This window comes from Triturus cristatus, chromosome 7 (assembly GCF_964204655.1).
Source record: "Triturus cristatus chromosome 7, aTriCri1.1, whole genome shotgun sequence".
In the NCBI taxonomy this organism is placed as follows: domain Eukaryota; kingdom Metazoa; phylum Chordata; class Amphibia; order Caudata; family Salamandridae; genus Triturus; species Triturus cristatus.
The window spans coordinates 409,825,216-409,845,201 of NC_140590.1; the positions used below are offsets into that span (position 1 = coordinate 409,825,216).

At 43.3% G+C, this 19,986-nt stretch overlaps 1 protein-coding gene across 1 annotated transcript in view; it reads right to left on the bottom strand.

Annotated features, from left to right (window-relative positions):
- LOC146809810 (extracellular calcium-sensing receptor-like) overlaps positions 1–19,986 on the bottom strand; it is a 111,586-nt gene that overhangs the window by 31,793 nt on the left and 59,807 nt on the right. Inside the window, exons 5-6 of the mRNA XM_085614904.1 lie at positions 15,435–15,662; positions 13,124–13,247 (exon numbers count right to left, since the gene is read on the bottom strand). Of these exons, the coding sequence (XP_085471030.1) occupies positions 13,124–13,247; positions 15,435–15,662 (352 nt within the window). The remainder of the gene's footprint in view (positions 1–13,123; positions 13,248–15,434; positions 15,663–19,986) is intronic.

Consider the following 19,986-nt stretch of genomic DNA (forward strand, 5'->3'; position numbering starts at 1 on the left):
CAGAGGTTGGTTAACCAGGTATTGGCCGGGCTGGAAGATTTCAGCGCCGCCTACCTGGACGATATAGCAGTGTTCAGCGCCAGCTGGGAGGAACACTTGAGCCACCTCCAGGAAGTGTTGTTGGCCCTGCGCAGAGCAGGCCTCACAATCAAGGCTAGTAAGTGCCAGATTGGGCAGGGTTCAGTGGTGTACTTGGGGCACCAAGTAGGGAGCGGCAAGGTGGCCCCCCTGCAACCCAAGATAGATACCATCCTGGCTTGGGAACCGCCCAAAACCCAGACTCAGGTGAGAGCCTTCTTGGGTCTCACGGGTTACTACAGGAGGTTTGTCAAGGGGTATGGCAACATTGTGCACCCCTTGACCTCGCTGACTTCCCGGAAGCAGCCGAGACTTGTGATCTGGACTGACGCCTGTCAGAAAGCCTTTGACACCCTGAAAACTGCAATGTGTACAGCACCGGTCCTCCAGGCACCCGACTTTTCAAAAGAATTCATTGTCCAGACGGACGCTTCAGAGCATGGTGTGGGGGCTGTTCTAGCACAGATGAATGAGGAGGGCCGAGACTTACCTGTAGCCTTCATCAGCCGGAGGTTACTTCCCAGGGAACAAAGGTGGAGTGCGATAGAGCGTGAGGCATTTGCTGTGGTCTGGGCGCTGAAGAAGCTAAGACCCTACCTGTTTGGGACTCACTTCCGGGTTCAGACAGACCACAGGCCCCTCAGATGGTTAATGCAGATGAGGGGTGAGAACCCAAAGCTGTTGAGGTGGTCCATTTCCCTACAGGGGATGGACTTTACGGTGGAACACCGCCCTGGTACAGATCACGCCAATGCTGATGGTCTGTCCAGATTTTTCCGCCTCAGTGATGAGGACTCCCTGGGTGAAGGGTAGTTCTCCCCACATTTCAGCTGGAGGGGACACGTGTTAGACCTGGCATCATTGGCATGAGTCTCTCCTCCATTTTTTTCTGTTTGCCTCCTCTGTTTACGATGTTTTTGCTGGATTATTGCTGTGGGCACTGTGCCACTGCTGATCAGTGCCACAGTGCAAGTGCTCCCTATGTTAAATTGTTACATTGATTGGTGTTACCATGATTGGCTTGGTTGACTTACTGTTCAGACCCTAGTCTAGTGCACTGCGTGTGCCAAGGGCGTGTAAGTTAACTGCTGCTGGTGGGCTTGCAGCACTGGTTGTGCCACCCACAGAAGCAGCGTGTAAAATGTGTCTCAGGCCTGCCACCGCAGCGCCTGCGTGCAGTCCCTGACTGCCATGTCGACTTGGTAAGGAAACCTACTTACCAGTCTCTAAACCTTCCCTTTGCCACACTTCAGACACCTCTATGGTAGGCCCCAGGGCAGGGTGCATTGTTGGTAAAAGGTAGGTCATGCCCTGATGTGTGTGGCATGACCTAATAGTGAATTATAGCCATTTTCGTTTTTCACTATTGAAGGGCTACCTGCCTCCAATAGGCCAGACTGGGCAGACTGATTATTAACTCCATTATAATCTATCTGACTCAGGGAGCATGGTAGCAAGTCAAGTTTAGTATCCCTGAACTCAGAATTTAATAACACACCCTTTAGGAAGGATGGTTTTTAAATTCTATGTTTGAAAATAGCACTTTTAGAAAGTGGCTATTTTCTTGTCCAACTATCTACCGGTCTCTGCTGGTTTGGTGTGTGTGTCAGGGGCTGGGTGGCTCCAGAGGTCTGAGTGAGTCAGTGTGGGGTGAATGGGGCGTTTACACATAGAGTGAGGGAAGAGTAGCCTGCCCTGCCTGACACAATACTGGCTCCGCCTCCTGCTGGGCGACTGATAGCCCTGCTCCTGCCAGTGACAATACTGGCTCCGCCTCCTGCTGGGCGGCTGAGGACTCTGCCCTGCTCAGTGAATAGGCCAGGTGCCTCTGCCTGGCAACACCCACAACAAACCTGAGATGGTGGGAATCGCCCTGCTTGGACAAAGGGAACAAAGGGAAAAAGGGGTATAAGAGAAGGACCCCTGAACCAAGAACTCAGATCACTTCTGACAAGGAAACCTGTACCAAGGACAAGAAGCCTGCTGATCTAAGGACTTGCCTCCCCTTTCTGCCAGAGTGCTGTTTTGCTGTGGAGGAACCTGAGAGCTGCTTCTTTATTTTTGCCAAGGAACAAGGAGAGAGGAACTTGGTGTGTACTCTCTGAACACTTGCTAGGAAATCTCCAAGGACTGGAAGAGTGCCAGTCTCCTGCTGAAGTCACAGGGCCAAAGGACTTCACCATTTGCTGAATTGCTGGAAAGTGTTGTTTCCAGTACACAAGGGAAACTCTGCAGTCTCGACGCCTGCAGCAACGCCAGTGAGCAGTGGGTATCGGCCCCGGCTCCAAGTGACCCCGTCTCGACGCCGGTACCGACGCCAGTGAGGAGTGAGTATCGGCTCTACCTCCAAGCGACCCCGTCCCGACGCCGCTGCTGATCGCATCGACTCCGGCCCGACATCCCTCGACGCCGCTGCGGATTGACCCGACTCCGAGGCACGATCGACGCCGACCTCGACGCCGACATCTCGACCCCGTGGATCATCGTTTTCTTCGTTTCTCAAGGTACTGTACTTGTGGGGTCTGTTGCGACTCCAGGCTCGACGTAGCGCTCCTCGCGGTCGACGCCGAACCTTGGGAATCTTGTAGACTCGACGTCGTGTGACTCCTGTGGGGGTTACATTGTTGCCAAAGAGCTGTGCTCAGAAGAATACTTTGCTAAAGAACTATTCGCCAAGAAGAAACCTTACTTGAACTATTATTTTTCCTTCCAAAGAGTATTTATTAAGACTGTGGTATATTTTTGTCGTTATTTGGTCTTGTGCTAAGCCTTATATAAAAAATACTATTTTTATAATAACTTCTGTGTCGTGTCCATCTGTAGTGTATTCACTTTATTACTGTATGTGGTCATAAATGCTTAACACACTGCCTCTGAGATAAGCCTGTCTGCTCTGCCAAGCTACCAAGGGGGTAGCAGGGGTTATCTGAGTGTGTAATCCCCTTTCCCTGACTAGAGTTGGTTGGTCCCTATTTGTCAGAAGTGTATACCTCTGCCAACTAGAGACCGCCGGTTCTAACAGTCCTACAGAGGTGTAAGGGGGCCAGCCTCACTGGCCCCTGAGAGACCCAATTGCCCTGTGCTCAGCTGTAGAAAGACAGTCATCAGTCCATCAAGGTGCTTACCCTTCCAGCTGTCCATGGTGTTGTCACTATCGCAGTCAAGGTTCATTTTCGAGGGTTCACCTCTTATGCCCAGCCCAGCCTGTGCATTGGGGGCACTACTTTATCTAATCTTAAAACTGGTTCTGGTCAGTTCTCCCCTCCTCCATGGGTTTGGCTCCAGCCTGGCTTGAGACACAAAATGCTAGTGTCAGGTCTCTTTGTGTGCTGAGGAAAGTTCCTTTGAAGTCTAATCAGGACGGGGGCCAGCTCTTTCCCGGCCATCCTGTCAGGAAGACCCACTCCCTCTACACCCAGGCTGTTTTGTGCGCTTTCTGGCTCCAGAATGCATTTCGCTAGTAGGAGAACCATCACCAACCGAGGTAGCTGGAAACTCCCAGAAACTTTAGGGAAGAAAAACTCAACTTTTTAAAAGTAGCATTTCTAAAACAATCATTTACAATCCGACCTCACCATAAAAGAAGAATTTAAACCAGAATTGAAAAGAGTGTAGGACATATTTTCTTTCCTTTACCAATCCGAATTTAGCATTTAATAAATGTAGCAATGTAGCCCAAAGATTTACTATGGCAACAGCATGCCTTGCTACTGTAAACAATCATTTTTGTGGCTATTTCACTGTAATGACAAGTTCAGCATCATTTTCTAAATGTCCTACTGTAAAATATCTGCACTCTGCCTTTATAGGGAATAAGGCCTTCATAGAAGTGACTTATTAATATTTAAAAGGAAGATTTAGGCCTTTCATAAAGGGTATTTTGACAGGCTAACTTTGCAGTTTAGAATTGTCACAGTCAGGGCACCTGTGTGCAGCTACCAGGCTATGTACACCTATAGTCTCTTACATGCCACCTGCACCTGCGCAGACATACATGCATGCATCGCAGCAGTTAAACTTAAAACCCGCCAGACACTGGCCGTAAAAATATTCAGTCCCATTTACCATGAAATTACTGGGAGTGATACTCAGGTAGGGAGACTCAACTAGCATGAAGGTACAAAACTGGGTGATCAAAAAGAAAAGAATCTGGGAATACTGAATGAGTGGAACCCATTTGCGACACCTCTATTGTAGAACAAAGTTGATTTTAGTATGTGGAAAGAATGTTATGTCTCCAGGTTATGCTTTAGTATGTTTAGTGTCCTAAGTGCTAGGCCCAGCCACAAATGTGGGGTACCTTTTTTATTGGGAGACAAGTAGGAACACAGAATAGAGGAAGATTTTTTATTACTAATTGGACTTTCTGCATTTGTGGCTTCCAAATGATAGCCAGTGTGCACAAAAGAAGGCATTTTTCAAAATGGCCTCCGAACCACATGTTTGGAAGAACCACAAATTTAGAAATGTGTTAATAACCACTGTTCCTAAACTCAGTATTTTTTTTACATTTCAGGAGTACATAAGGTTTCTTCATACCCATGTGCCATTCCTTATATTTTATCATATGAATTGCTGTATTGTCAGTACAAAATGAAAAAATATATAATTGTATGGTGCATTGTAGTTGTTAGCTCTGGGAATCGTGTTTTTGGCAAACGTACAAACCCTATATATCACCATGACCAGAAGCATCTGTCAGACATAATGGTATCGTCATCGTGACATAAAATTATAGAGGAAGTTGTTGTCACAAATGGCAGTTTTTTTCCTACTTATTTTCATTATTGTTTTATTTCAACAGTTTCTTTGGGAAAGTCTTGTGGTATCTACACAAATGACCCCTTGCTGAATTCCGAATTATGCCTACTTTTCAAAAATGTACAGCTGTACAGGGTCACCCATGGTTGCCACACCTGTTTGCACCACAAAGTGCAAGTAGGCATAAACCATAAATTGTAGGTAAAATGGAATACCTCTTAGAAAATAGCAAAAACAGTGGCAAAAAAAACCACACATTTGTCTATAAAATTCTGCTTATTCCAGAAATCTGGGAAGATGTTGATCTTAGCAAAGCAACCCTTTCATTGATGCAGTTTTTAGGTAAAACATTTCTCACTTCCCTCCAAGGGAATCTACAAATGCTGGGTATTTTTAGAAATCCCAGAATGTTGGAAAAGAAGGATGAAAATTGAGCATAGACACCTTGTGTGGAAAAAAAGGTCATGATGTTTTAAATATTAAATATCCTTAACATACATCAAAGGGCTTAGCACAGGGGGAGTAAGCCCCAGCAGTCAAATGCTTAAAAGCACCATATGTAGAATTTTAATGTGAACATGTCCTTATCTTATAGTGACTAGCACCCACAAGCTATTTTCACTGGCCCACAGAGAGACACTGGTAAGCTATATTACATATTATTTCTGCTATTTCAGGGTAGGGACCATCTAGAAAAATGCTTCAACAATTCTTTTTTTAAATATATTAAAACTCAATGGTGACAACAGATTTTTAACAAATATTCATGAAAAGTAACTTTTAGACAGACTACTTTTCTTTGCCTGAAACTTTTAAATGCAAATTCACTTTGACTTCCAACTTCCACTCAGCTGGTGGATGGCCCTAGTGAGTTATGAAAACTGCTCCCACAGAGACAAAGATCTGAGTGTATAGAGGTGTTTTTGCTTGCCTTGTGGAATGGCAAGTTGGGCTGGGTCCAGGAAAATATTTTACTTCAAACAGACCTCTTTGGATACCTGGGCAGCCCCCTTTCATTATTTCACTTGTGAGCCAGACACAAAACCCAGTGGGAATAGAGCCGTCCCCAGAACTGGTTCGGATTGACCACAGAGGAGGGGCTGCTCTTTTCTCTGGCTACACCTATGGGTGGGCACACAGGCTCTGAAAAAGGAGACACGGGTTTCACCATATTGGATTTTAGGAATTAGAGGCACTGCGGGATTGTTTTGTTGTGGAGCAGACAGAAACTGCTGCCAAAGTGGATAGGGTTACCCTTGGAAACCTTTACCCAATTCGTTAAGTAGGGGCAATGAGTCATCCACCCACAAGCTAGTGCCAGGCATAAATGTGGCATCCCCTGGAATACTCTTTAGAACACTAACCTGTTGTTGGCCTGTACTGGAGTGAGTTCTAACCCCCATGTGCTGTTTCTGAGGTCCTAAAGCTGTTGGCTGTGTCTGACTAGACTCTCCCTACCACTCCTGAAAAACAAGCAATTAGAAACTGTTAGACATGTCAACCTTAGAGTGGTCTTCCCCCAAACATTTTGCCTTACTCCTCTATTTTTGGTCATCTTATTTTTGTTGGTGCTAGAACTCTGTGCATTGCTAAAGTATTAGTGTTCTCTCCTGTAAACATTGAGAAATTGGCTTACACCCAATTAGCACATTTAATTTAATAGTAAAGTGGTACTACATGTACCAAGGGCCTGTAAATTAAACCAGCGTGTCTGAGGCACTTACTGTGGCGCTCAATTCAGTAGACTTTTAAACATGTCCCAGGCCTGCTATTGGAGCCTGTGTGTTCAGGTTTTACACTGCCATTTCAACGTGGCAACGTGGCAAAATAAACCTTTTGCCATGCCTATACCTTTATTTGTAATACATATACGTCACCCGGTGGATAGGTCCTAAATAGCCACTTAGGCAGTGTGCACAGTATTTAAAAAAATAGAACATGTACTTTTAACATTTACATGTCTTTCCCATAGGATAACATTGGTTTGAACTATTATATTTAATAAGTGATAACTTTTAATTGATAGCAGGTAGAAATAATTTTAAGTCACAATTCCTAAAATGGCAGTTTTAGAAAGTTTGCATTTTCTTGTTCCAACCTTTTGGTGCTTACAGCCTGTATCTTGGGTCACATGACTAGGCTGGCAGTTGGTCTTGTGTATTGTTCTAAGGCAGGAAGACAAAGGGAGAATAAGAGTTGGCAGATTAGGCCATTTCTGACTTGATGAGGGGGAGGAGCTGTCACCTACCATACTTGCACATCACATATGCCCTGCCCAGCACACTCACAAAGGAGTTTGACACTAGCTTTTCGTGACCCGAGACAAGCTGGGCCAGGGCATTGAGGCAAGCAATTCTGAACACCTCTGGAGGTGGAAACCTCCAGAAACTCCTCCTACTTCAAATGGGGCACCAGGTATAAATAATGGACCCGCAAGCCAATCTGCTGCAGGGGACCCCTCCTTTTTTTCATTTATTTATCCATTAGACCCAACTATCCAGTACACCTTTGGACCTGTGGAAGACTCAGAAGGACTGCTGTGCTGCTCTGCAAGAACCTGGCACATGGACTATATTTGCTGTGAGTATTGCCCCCCCCCCTCAAGTGGTACCCCTCCAGTCCTGGACCCCTGGAAGTGGGCCTGAATGTGCCCTGCCAGCCCAGTTGTGGTCCTGAGAGCAGACATGATGCAGAAAGGTGCATCTCTTCGTAGCCACTTGAGAACCATCACAGAGCAATGCAGTCCATCGAATTGCAGCCCACAGCTTCCTCTGAACTGCTGCTGCGTGACACATCCTCGACGCAGGCCTTCACAGCACAAGCCCCTTATTGACAGCATCACAACAACGAGGCAGGATTCCACATTGCAGCCTCACAGCTTCCTCTAAGATACTGCTGCGCAACACATCCTCAACACAGGATCTGGCAATGCCCTGCTAGAAGGATTGAAGGTACTTTGTTCAGCAGGCCTAACTTGGTCCTCGTATCCGGCCCATGCTCCATCATGCTCAGCCTGAACTTGTGACTTTGTTGCAGTCCCTCATGACCAGATAACCACAGTTGGTGTGTTGTGCTTCTAGGTACTAGTTTCACTTAAATCTTTAACACTGCTTATTTCCGGTTCTACTGCTTGTAATTTTGGTCTGAAAAAATGTATTTAATATTACTCTGTTTTTCTAAATTGGTCTTGGGTTCATCTTGTTTTTTCACTTTATTACTGAATGAAGTGCTGCAAAAATATTTCAAACATTGCATTTAAGTCAGTTCCACTGGAATTATGTGATTGTGTGTCCGCATAATTATGGACTTGCCGCATTTGCCATATAATCCATTGTCTGCTGCTTAATCTGCAGATTTTAACAAAAAAAGTTGTTTTTAGCTCAAATGGTTCCAGAAAATGCTGTGGAACGCCATTTGCAAAGGTAGACTGGTCACCTTTCTATGCTTATTGCTACCTTTGTGTGCTACTGTTGTTAATGAGGTGCAACCTAAACCCAGACAGTATTAACAGGTATAAAAAGTAGAAAATAATGAAGTAATACTATCATAAAAGATGCCGCGTTGCTCAGCATAATTTCCCTTGTCCTGTCGTGTAATTTATTCAACTCTGCTGTATAATTCCAGTTGCCCTGCTCTAAGTTGAGCATGACTGCTTTGTGCCTAGCAACCAGAGGGTTAAACATTGGTTAATTTGGGTTTGCTTGTGACTTCACCGTGCCCAAACTTGTGGCTACTGCTTGGGTAGTGTATCACCCCCCTCAACCAGTAACCTAATTTCCTACAGAATCCTTTTGAACTTCAAGACCTCGAGGACTGGGACCAACATTCCAAGCCTACCTGCCCAATGTGTGCGGCAGTAGATTCAGGTTCTTCCCCTACAGTGTGTCTCTACACAGCAAATACGATTCAGAATGCCTTGCGGAGAAAGTATTGCGCCTTATGGAGCCCTCTTCTGTACAGCCAGCAGCCTAATCCGTCTCCCCCCGCTGAACGATTCCGAGGTCCAAAGAAGTGACTGTGTGTGAATGTAGAAATCTTGAATGCGCAATGGTGCCAAAATTATCCAGCTGGGAAGAGGATTTCGCTGGGCATGTAATTAGAATTTCTCCCACTCAAAGCTTTTTCCACCAAAACCAACAGCTTCTCCAGGACCGAATCCAATGGCTCTCTGACGTTGTGGAGCCCTCTTAGTCTACAGTTTGCGGCACTGCCCGCTGAAGATTTTCAATTTTTGAGACAAAGCCCCCAGGGTTGAACTTGATTTCTGTATCTGACCCACACTCCATCATGGTCTGCCCCGAATTGCGCTGAGGTCCTGGTCTACTGCAAACAGCTAAATGATGGTGACGCTTAAGGTTTTGATGCTATTTTTATTTTAAGCTTTAAAATTCATACCTGCAGTTACTCTTATTGAATTTTTGTCATTTTGGTTTCATTTATTTGTTTTAGTTAAAACAATTTTGGTATTTTTATTATGTTGTGTTTTGACGTTATTACTGTTCTTACACATTGCCCTAAATTAAGCCTGTCTGCTATGTGCCATAGCTACCAGAGGTTGAGCTCAAGTTAATTTAGTGACTTTAAAGGTTCACCTTTCAAAGGATTGCCATTATTACTTATGGTGGGTAGTCACCCCCTCAACTAATAACCCAATTTCTTACAATTGGTAGCACCAGTACAAATGTACTAGCTTCTGCGGTATAACACCTTCATTCACAACCCACCAATTTTAAGGGTGTTCTCTTCTCTTTCGTTCCCTAGCAAGGAATTTACTAATGCCCTTAATAGGAGTAAGCCTTAAACATTTTCAAGAGAGGGAAAAGGGCCAGAAACCCTTGTGAATACCTGCAAAATGAAACTTGCACATGTAAATAGTTTTATGAATGAGCTCCATTATTCTCTAGGTGCAGCTGCAGGCAGACTTTGACCAGATGTATTCACCACAGGTAAGTAAAAGCTTAAACAAATCCAGCAAGACCTCCCTATCTAAACATGTCAAACAAAAAATGCTGGAGTTGAAAACAATAGTGAGAAACCTTTTTCACCAAATCAAAGCAGGTATCAAAAAGCTACGAATACTTTACGTCACCCACAGATTTTTGTGGCATGCTTCATCATCGGTGACCCAAGTCAAGGTAGCATTAATTTATGTACCCCACAGGTTTCGCTTTTAATATGTGATGCACTATAAGAAATGCAAGAAAAACATTTAACCTACTTGGTTTTCACATACTACCTGCAGAAACATATATTAAAAAAGCAAAAGATAGCTATTAAGAGGCACACAAATGCGCACCCAGTGTATAGTGCACACTGCAAAACCACACATAATAATAAGTGTTCTGAGTTCTCATGTTTTTCTTGCATTCATTAGTGTGATGCATGGAAAGAGAGTCAAGCAGGCAGCGATGCAAACCTCGTAAAGTCCTGATTAAGGCCTGTGATCCATATGGGATTAGCGGTAACCCTGGAAATTGTTGGCTAAATGACAGTAGATTGATGATCCATTGCAAATCATCCATAATCCACACATTTGTATTTTTATTCACATCCAAAGAATCAAATATTAAAATATTAAAAGGGAAACCTCTGCAGTACTTATATAATTTTATATAAAGAATCTGGATCCCTGCAATTCATCCAGTCCAATTTATCAGAACTCTCTGTTGAGTCTACCAATGGGGTATTCACCTACCTTGGTGTGAATGGGTCACCGATAAAGAAACATGCCACAAAAATACGTGGTGAGGTGACCGATCCATATATTTTTCATACCTGCTTTGATTTGGTGACATGCACAGACGTTGACCAGATAGATGCCTTGTGTGGTAAAAGTTACTTCATCTTCTGTTTTTAAACTTCACACCTCAGGGGGCACATTATGTGATATAATAGTAGTTGTAAAAGTATTGAACACTTGTAGATGGAAGGATATAGTTGTCAGTGGATGGTGCCTCCGCTCTTATGTGGTTGGTGGAATGATTATTCAGAAGCATGCACTTACATTGTCAAATAGCTCTAATGATGGACTGGGAATGAAACACAAACCTGGCAAGAAAGATGGATGTGACATCAAATTCGCACCAAGAAAGTGAATGCAGAAGGTGTGGTGGTTCCACCCCACAGTACTAGAAGGGACGGTGCATGATTCACGTACCAAGTAAATATGTTGAACAAGAAGCCAAACAGAACTAGTCTCTGCACATTCTGTGAACTTTTCCAAAACACCTGCTAACATTATTCTAAATGGAAGTAGCGAAATATTACTGTACCTTAGAGCCTAGCATGGTGCGCAGGGGGCACTATTTCTCCAAAGCAGCAAATAATGCATGTACAAGAAAATTATGTTCTTGATGTAAAACACTGACTCCAGGATAGGGAAATGTTTATTTGCTATAAGACAAGATGTGTCGGTATTGTGACTGCTCCAGCAATAGCAGTTTCAATGTCAGGACAAATAACACCAGTTTCAAATATTGTGCCAGGTCACCCTACACTTTTCCTGTGGCAATTAATAGCCAATCAAAATATCTGCGACAAAGGTGCAAACCATTGCCAACTAGAGACCCCCATTTCTGCCAATACCATACAAACGTAAGGCATTATATGCAAAGGTGCCAAGGAGTTGGCCGAACGGCCAGGGCGGTCAACCTCGAATATGGGGAACTGAGTTCGATTATCGGCAATGACGCTGAACATCCTGTGATTCTGGGCAAATCACTTAATCTCCCCGTGCCTAACAAAAGTGAATGTGTCCTCATGCAATGCAACTGGTTCTATGTAAAGCGCGCTGATAGCCGATTCGGGTCAAGTTCAAGCTATATAAAACTTTGTAAAATAAAAAATAAAAAAATGAACAAATCACGTGCCATGGCACACCCATCACACGATAAGGCATATCCATTGTTCTACTGAAGTAGTTCATGGTGCTAAGATTTATATGATTCTGCTGAAACATGAATGGGCGCTGTAGATAATGAGGTTCTTAAAGTTTCAGCCTGCCAAGAGTAATGTTTCAATGTGCCAGAGCTCTGCGTTCATGTGCAAGCCTGTCTAGGTGATCACTTATATTTAAATAACCCAGGGTCACTCCTAGTGTTGATTCTGCATACTGTGTTGTTACGGGCAAGAGGTTACTCAATGCTGGAAATGGTATACCATGGCTATTACTCAGGGTATCAGGACAGGAAACTACAGAAACTACAGAACGTTCAAAATGCCGCTGCAAGACTTGTCCTCAACCTCCACCCGCCGCAGCCACATCACCGAACACCTTTGAGAACTCCACTGGCTCAAAGTCAAAAAAAGAATCACCGACAAGCTCCTCACACACGTCTACAAAGCCCTCCATGACACTGGACCAGCATATCTGTACTACCGCCTCTCATTCCACCAGGCACCTTTTCTCCACCCAACTGGTCCTGGCTACCATCCCACAGATCCACAAGACTAGAACCGGAGGAAGATCCTTCTCCTGCCTCGCCGCCAAGACCTGGAACACCCTACCTCTTCACCTCAAGTAATCCTCGTCGCTGACCCAATCCAGGAAGGATCTACAGACCTGGCTCTTCGACTGAGACCCAGTGCCCAGACGGATCAGCAGCCTCCCCTCCCCCACTCAGTGCCTTGAGATCCTCACGGATGAGTAGCTGTGCTTTACAAAGCTGTGCATAATTGATTGATTGACAGTTACAGGAACAAACATCAGCCAGTAGAAATATCCATCAGATTATATAATTTCATGGCATGACAGTACCCACATTCACAAAAATATATAAAACAAACAATTTTGCACTGGAGACTTTCAATTCAATGGCATACCAACGAGTAAAGCATACATTGCATACCCTTTTCCTAAATACCTATGTCTTAAAATCGTCATTGCCCCAGGAGTAGAAAAAACACTAGTTTCCACACAGTTCTCGTACAAGAAGTTATTTTGCCATGCACCTTCAACTTTGTCAATATACTGAGGATAAATTAAGTATGGTAGTCATTTAGCATTCTAAAATCCATTTGTAGTCCCAGCTCCCCACTCTGCTCCCACTGTAGAGCATGCGCACCAGCCCGACCGGCAGTGCTATAGGAACATGAGTAGTTCACAGGCTGACCAGCCCGAACATGACTTGATCAGTTACAAAACACACATCTAAAGTAGGATGACTTTTTTATAACAATAAATCCACACCCCTCAAAATTCCACAAGAAAGATTGAAAGTAGAGCCTGTTCCTGTAGCACATATGCCCATAAAGTTAATTTAACATCCTGGAGTATCAAGCATACCAGTGTTATTAATGATCTCTCCCTCTGGACATGGGAGGCAGTCAAAGCAGCAAGTGGGGTATCCAAGTCGAGCAGCTCTTCTATGACCAGGGGAGCAGTTTTCACTGCACACTGAGTGAGGGAGCTGAAATGGACAAAACAAACAATGTTTTAGCCATATAGCATTGGACTCAATCAACACTGTGGATATGGCATTGTCAGCTTTTTGGTAAATCCTGATCTTGTAGACCTTGGCTACCATCATGATAGAGTCAATAGATTGATGAGTTTCTGTTTGGTTGCCAGGGCAATACAAAACCGAGAACAAGTATGTAGCAGCCATAAAGGTATGCGTTTGTACATTTTTCCTAAATCAGTATTGTGCACTACTGAGGTGCTACAAGAAATGCAGAACCATAAAAATGTAATTCGAATTTGACATTTTTCAAATGTAATAAAATATATCTAAAAAAATTTAAGACACTGTAATTTACTTTGAGCACACACATATCTGTGTTATTGTAAACAGCATAGCTAAAAAATGTGTACATGAAAGACAGAACCCATAGTCATAATTTCATGCGCAGGCTTAGTGCACTAAATCCAATGGGTGAGTATTTTATGGCTTAGAAAGTGCGATGCATTTTTACTTTCAGGGAACCTTTGAGAAAAGCCCCTTTGTGTGAGGGACTGGTTGTCAAGGCAATGCTTGGAGCCAAGGGACTGAAGGCACCAGCTGAGCTCGGAGACAGTGAGCTTCCAGCTAAAAGAAAGAGAAAGACAGGAATCTAATGAAGTGCGAGACAGAACCAGAGACCAGACACTTCTATGAGATTGTCTTCCTTAATAAACACAAACGATTCAATCCCTGCACTGATAAAAGCCATGTTTCACCAATAATAGTTCACATGCAGAGAGGATTATGAGTTATGATGAGCTGCCATCTTATACCAAAAAAGATCAGACAAAGTCATAGCTTACCTGCTGCTAGGAAAGACAACTTCCACCGAGCACTAGGTGAAGAAAATAATTCCTAAGCAGGGCTCTGTCGTGTCTTTGATGACTTTCCTGTAGAAATCAGTATAGAGGGAGAGCGCGTATTTCCCTTTCTACTATATATGATGCATGTAACCGCTTGTTCTGTGAGTTTGAGCCAGTTGCTGATTCAGTTCCTGTAGAGGATTCAAATGTAGTTCTGGAGTCAGAGACAGGCAGAACATAGACACACAGGGGCTCCTTTATGAGAAAGTCACGCAGTAAGCGCAGCACGTTGACTTGCAGCGCTGCACTGCTTGACAGGGAAAGGGCAGAAATGTGCTGTATTTAAAGCAATAGGGCGCATTCCTGTCCTTTCCTCTGATCTCGCAACCTTTTGCCAGTCTAGCAGCCTAGTGCAGACACCCTTGCGCTTTGGTGCAAGGGTGCCTGTGTTGCATGCAGGATTGTTTTTGTGCAAGAAGGGACACCTTCCTGCACAAAAGAAATCCTGGGAAGCATATTACTCTTTCTATGAGTAGAAGAAACTGAGAGAAATTGAGATATTTCTTCTCGTAATGCCTCTCCTGGGAAACAGGAACTTTTTGGCACGTTCCTAGGTTTACTAGTTCTGGTAAATATGGGAATGCATCAAAAACCATGGACGTTGTATGCGAACACCCATGCAATGCCCATGGAATGCCTTCCCGGGGCAGTGTAACGCAATGTAGCGATTTGCGCTGTGTTGCATTACTCCAGATTTATGAAGCCACTCATGGCCACGCAAAGTGGTTTTGTGTGTCTTCATAAATCTTACTTAGCATTTACGCCAGGCATGTACCACATTGCGTGGGTCAAACGTGATGCAAACCTCCTCCTAAATATACCCCATAATTGGCAGAATCATGGTATATGATTGAAATATCCTCCAGGCAAGAGGTGCCCAATCATTTATTAGACCATTTTAATATTTCTCACAAAATAGATGCTAATGCATGCCAAATCTAAACAAATGTCAAGAACTGATGTTAAAGTTGTGGTTCATACTGATGTCAAACACACAAGAGAAATGTGATTGAATTTGTACGTCAGAGTGCCAACCATATCACCAAACATTATTACTGATTGAAAGGGTCATCCAAGGAAGTCGCCAGAGATTGCACTGCACAATGTCAAAGATATTAGAACCTTGGACCCATATCTAGGATGAATAACCTTTAGCATAATAGATTTTGCGTAACATCATAAATATTATTTTTGTGTGGGAACTAGCCTTGTGGGTGGTATCAGTCTCCAGAACATTAAAAAAGTGTTGTTTCTATCAGAAGACATGAACTTTTTTCGGTTTTGAATTTACCTCTCTGTGTCCTGTGCTCCACACAATAGCACTGTCATTGATTGTGATATCCTGATGTTCAGCCAAGGAGGAGTCAAATGTGCCAATCTTTACGTACCGGGCGGTTCCATCTGGTAAGAGTTGCCAGTTTAAAATGTCATAGAGAGCTGGAGGGTCCCCATTCTGATCGAAAAACTGTTTCTCACCAGCAGAGTTTGTAAAGAAAACTTTACGAATGAAATTGAGCAGCTGCATGCAAGGGGAGAACAGAACATCAGAAATTTGAAAAAATCAAAATTAAATTTGAGAAAAAAGTCTTCAAAAATATTTTCAGGAAGACGATAAGATCCAGGCATTTATGCAAATTCTAACTTCTCTTCAGATCAGTTTTAATAATTGGTGGAAAGGATATACCAAGTGTTCATATTCTGGAACCGTGCAAAAAATAGACTATCGATCAGGTTCTGACAGTCTTTAGATCAGTTGTGAAAACTAAAAAAATTCAAAGATCGTCATCATGCATGTGCATGTATATGTGGTGGCCATCTTTTAATTCCATTATTAAACAGGCATTGACTGATAGGTCTCACCTCTGTCACATATTGAATTTGCCAAACCTTTGTCCTCCATATAGCTGCTACATATTGCCCAAACGCATTGGCTAAAAGAATAACTTTTATGATCTTTGGATTTTAAGCATTTGAATATATTATATGAACAAAGAACATTTATTTCGACCACAAGCAAACTGTGGACCTGCTTCTTCTATCTGCTACAGATATTTCATGTTCCAATCAATTTTAATGAGATTTTCCAAATGATGGGTGCTAATTCCATTTGTTGTTTTTGATTGTATTTGGGTCTACCCAATAGGGAGTGGAGAGGGGTGCACATCCTGGTTTTTCTAGCACCATCGCAATATTATCAGGCCACTATTAGTAATAGGTGCAGGATCTTTGCCTCAACCCTTTGTGTGCTGTGTTAATCACTTAATATGCCTTTCTAACTCTCCACAAGGTCCCTAGATCCCCTGCACAAACTTCTGCGTTCATCATGGAAGCCTTACTCACCCCATATAGCTTCAACTCACTGTTCACTGGATGTTTCTGTGTAGTGGCCAGCAGATTCCAAGCTGAACTGTGAGCAACACTCTGTCCTGGGCAAAGGGCACCACTATGATGATTATCCCATAAAGGGATGCATCCAAGACACCTGGTAGTTTTACATCAAGATGGTCTGAAAAGCATGTCTATATGAGTCACATTCTTTATACAGATGGATCAGTGATGATACCATGAGCATCTTAAGCTTCAATGCACTAGCCCAGATGGCATCTGTACACGGATTTTGGTAAAACTGCCCTGCTTAGTGTGTATACATTAACTCAGAAACGTTAGTTTATGTACAATACAGCTCAGCGATTGGTGGTTGTGAGAAAGAACTAAGTGTAATAAAGTATAAAAAGTATATGGTAACCGTAGAGTACATTGTAGAATATGGTTTATTAAGATTTAGTTACAAGTCAAGATGGCAATTTTCAGGTTAGTAAAAAAGTATATGGAAGATAGGAAGTTTAGTGGATTAGCCCCACAAGGAGCAGCCTTCCTACTGCTCAGTCTGCACACTCTAACTGACACTCAGCACATCACCAGGCACCCGTGCATTCTATGACATTACCAAGCATTCCACTCATCACCAAGCACTCCAGCACTCACCCTGGCTGAGCAGTAGGGACGATGAGCTAAGCAAAAAGTATGGCAACACTCAAGTCACAACATAACATGCAAAGAAACCAAACAGAAGAAAATAGGCGATAAAATACATTAAATTCACAAATAATTGATTAAACATTGCTAATGCATAAATTATTTAAAATCACGACAAGAATAAATAGAATATTCCTAAGGCAAACAATACTTCCCAAAGCTATAAATGCATTTAACTCTCACCCAAACATTAAACTCTCACCTTTTCTAAGGGAACAAAGAGATACAAGTATACCGTGACTAGAAAGGACTTGGAGACACATACAACACAAATCTCAGGCATCCCACTTCACACTAAACTGAATACACAAACCTGCAACAGAGCACTTAAGCAGTTCAACTCAATACTGGGATACACCCAACCCCACAACTCAGTGCTAGGGCACTCACCCTACACACTGTGCTAAAGTACACAACCTTACAACTTAGCACTGGGGTACATCCAACCCTACAACATGAAACTAGGGTACTCACTGCCCTACAACTCTGTACTAGGGTACCCACAACCCTACAACATGGAACTAGGGTAATCAGCAGCCTACAACTCTGTACTAGGATACTCACAACCCTAAAACTCTGTAGTAGGGTACTCACAACCCTACAACTCTGTACTAGGGTACTCACCACCCTACGACTCAAAACCAGAGTGTGAGACCTCCCTATACGCACACAATTATTAAATACACAAGATCGCAAGCCAGAGTAGGAGACTCAATAATGATTTGAGAAAGAGTAAATTCAACTGGCATTTAGCACATATTTAAGTAGGCAAAACAGGGAAGAATGCTCCCCATACATCACCATAAAGGCTAAACCATGACATCCACACCAAATAATTAGACTAGCATACATCAACATAAACAAGAACTGCTTATGGCATGAAATAAACATTGCAGCATAACAACCACAGCAATAAAAATAAACGTAATAAACATCATTAAAAGAATTCCAATTTCCCCTGGTGAGTGATGCCTCACCTGACATGCTTCTAAAATAACCGGCAACAGGACAGACACTATAGCATGGCAATTAAAATGAGCACAAATGTCCTGGAATGTCAAAATGATATGACCTCACTGGTACCCCCAAACAGCTAAGGAAAACTGATGGCAAGGGTATTAGATAAGATATCCGCGTGCCCTGCTGGAATATTCTTAAATGCGGTGTGACACAAGGAATCCTGCTGTGCTCCACTCCGGTCAGCGAAGAATACTTCAGCCAGACGTTGCATCACGTGACGGTTGAAAAGCATTGAAAAAGCGTAACCTGTGCATGCATGTAGGTCAGTGCATCACTCTTTTATTTGCGCACCACTCAGTATATGCAGCATACACTGTGACTTCACGGAGTTCCAAATCAGCATGCAGGAAGGAGCCTCGCAAAGACCAGCGCTTTCCACCACCATGACATGGACGGCAAGGAACAAGGTTGGTGCCGTGGCTCGTGCCCTCCTGAATTTGCGATTACACGCTTGAGCTAAAAACCAACGGTAAGGCAAAGTCCAAGCTCATGCAGATTTGTTTTATTAAAAAAACACTGTCGCTCAGTATCACATCAAAGGTTTTGTAGGTCAAAGGCATTGCAAATATTTAAAAAACAAAAAACAAAGACGCCGCGATGTCTCCATGTGACCCAAACCTGTCAATGATCATGTGGATTTTTGGTGATGTCCCTCTGCCAACTGCCAGTCCAGACAAAATATAATGAAAGCAGTGCTTTAAATGGGCCGGTACTCACCGGTACTGAGTACCGGCACTTCTTAGATTTAGCACTCGGAGTACCGGCACTTCTCTACTGCCGAGGAGAGTACCGGTACTCATGAAAAGCTGGTCCTGGCGGCCTTTCTTTGATAGCTAAGGCACTTCTGTAGACCTGCGCCAGCCCAGCTGAACAATTCGGCGTGGGCTCATTTGCATACCAATCGGGTGTTCACAGACATCGAGGCCGCCCAGTGACAGCGTAATTAAGAGAGCCATGGGAGGTAACCAGGTTCAAATGGCTTTAAGCCCACCCGATTAAGTGTCTGCTAATGTTTGTCTGCTTGCCTGTGATTGTTGAGAAAAATGAGAGAACGGGGGAGACAATAGAGACACTCTTGGTAGTTATATTAAAAGAAATGTGTGGAATGCGTTGTCGGTGCATGTCTGCTTGTTTCTTTCTGTGTCACTGGAGAACATATAGAATTGTGCGGAGCAACAGCAATTAACAGAATTGATGTTGCACATATTACAAAACAACGAAATGTTGAAATATCGCCGCGTTTGGGTTTCGGTTGTTTCTAATCAGTAAACAAATCTGCTTTGTTTATTGAAAGACATTTCTCATGTGTTTTGGTATGTGCGGCAAGTAGTATCGAAGTCAATAAGTATCGGCATGACTTCTACGCCCCGCCCCCAAACCCCGCCCACTCGCCACATTTAAATGAGTACCTGCACTATTTTGCCCCCATTTAAAGCACTGAATGAAAGTATACAATCAATTGGATGACGTTGCCTCACGTAAATAGTAAAAAATAAACACCAGGGATACCAATTTTTTTAATAATAAAACACTGCCCATATCTTTAGAAATGAATGCTGCTGGTTGTTCTTGCTCGCTCAGCAGGCAGGCTGTGTGTACACTTACAGCAACTCCAAGTGATTCAACCACTTGTAGAAGTCTGTTCAGCAAATCAAGGCACGCAGCATCACCACTTGTGAAAATATGTTTCAGACTTGCTGACATGAGTTCATGAAGGCCATGGATGACAAGAACGTCAAACGCCTGAGGCTGCAGGCTGTCAAGGTGATGAGGGACACTGGTGCGGC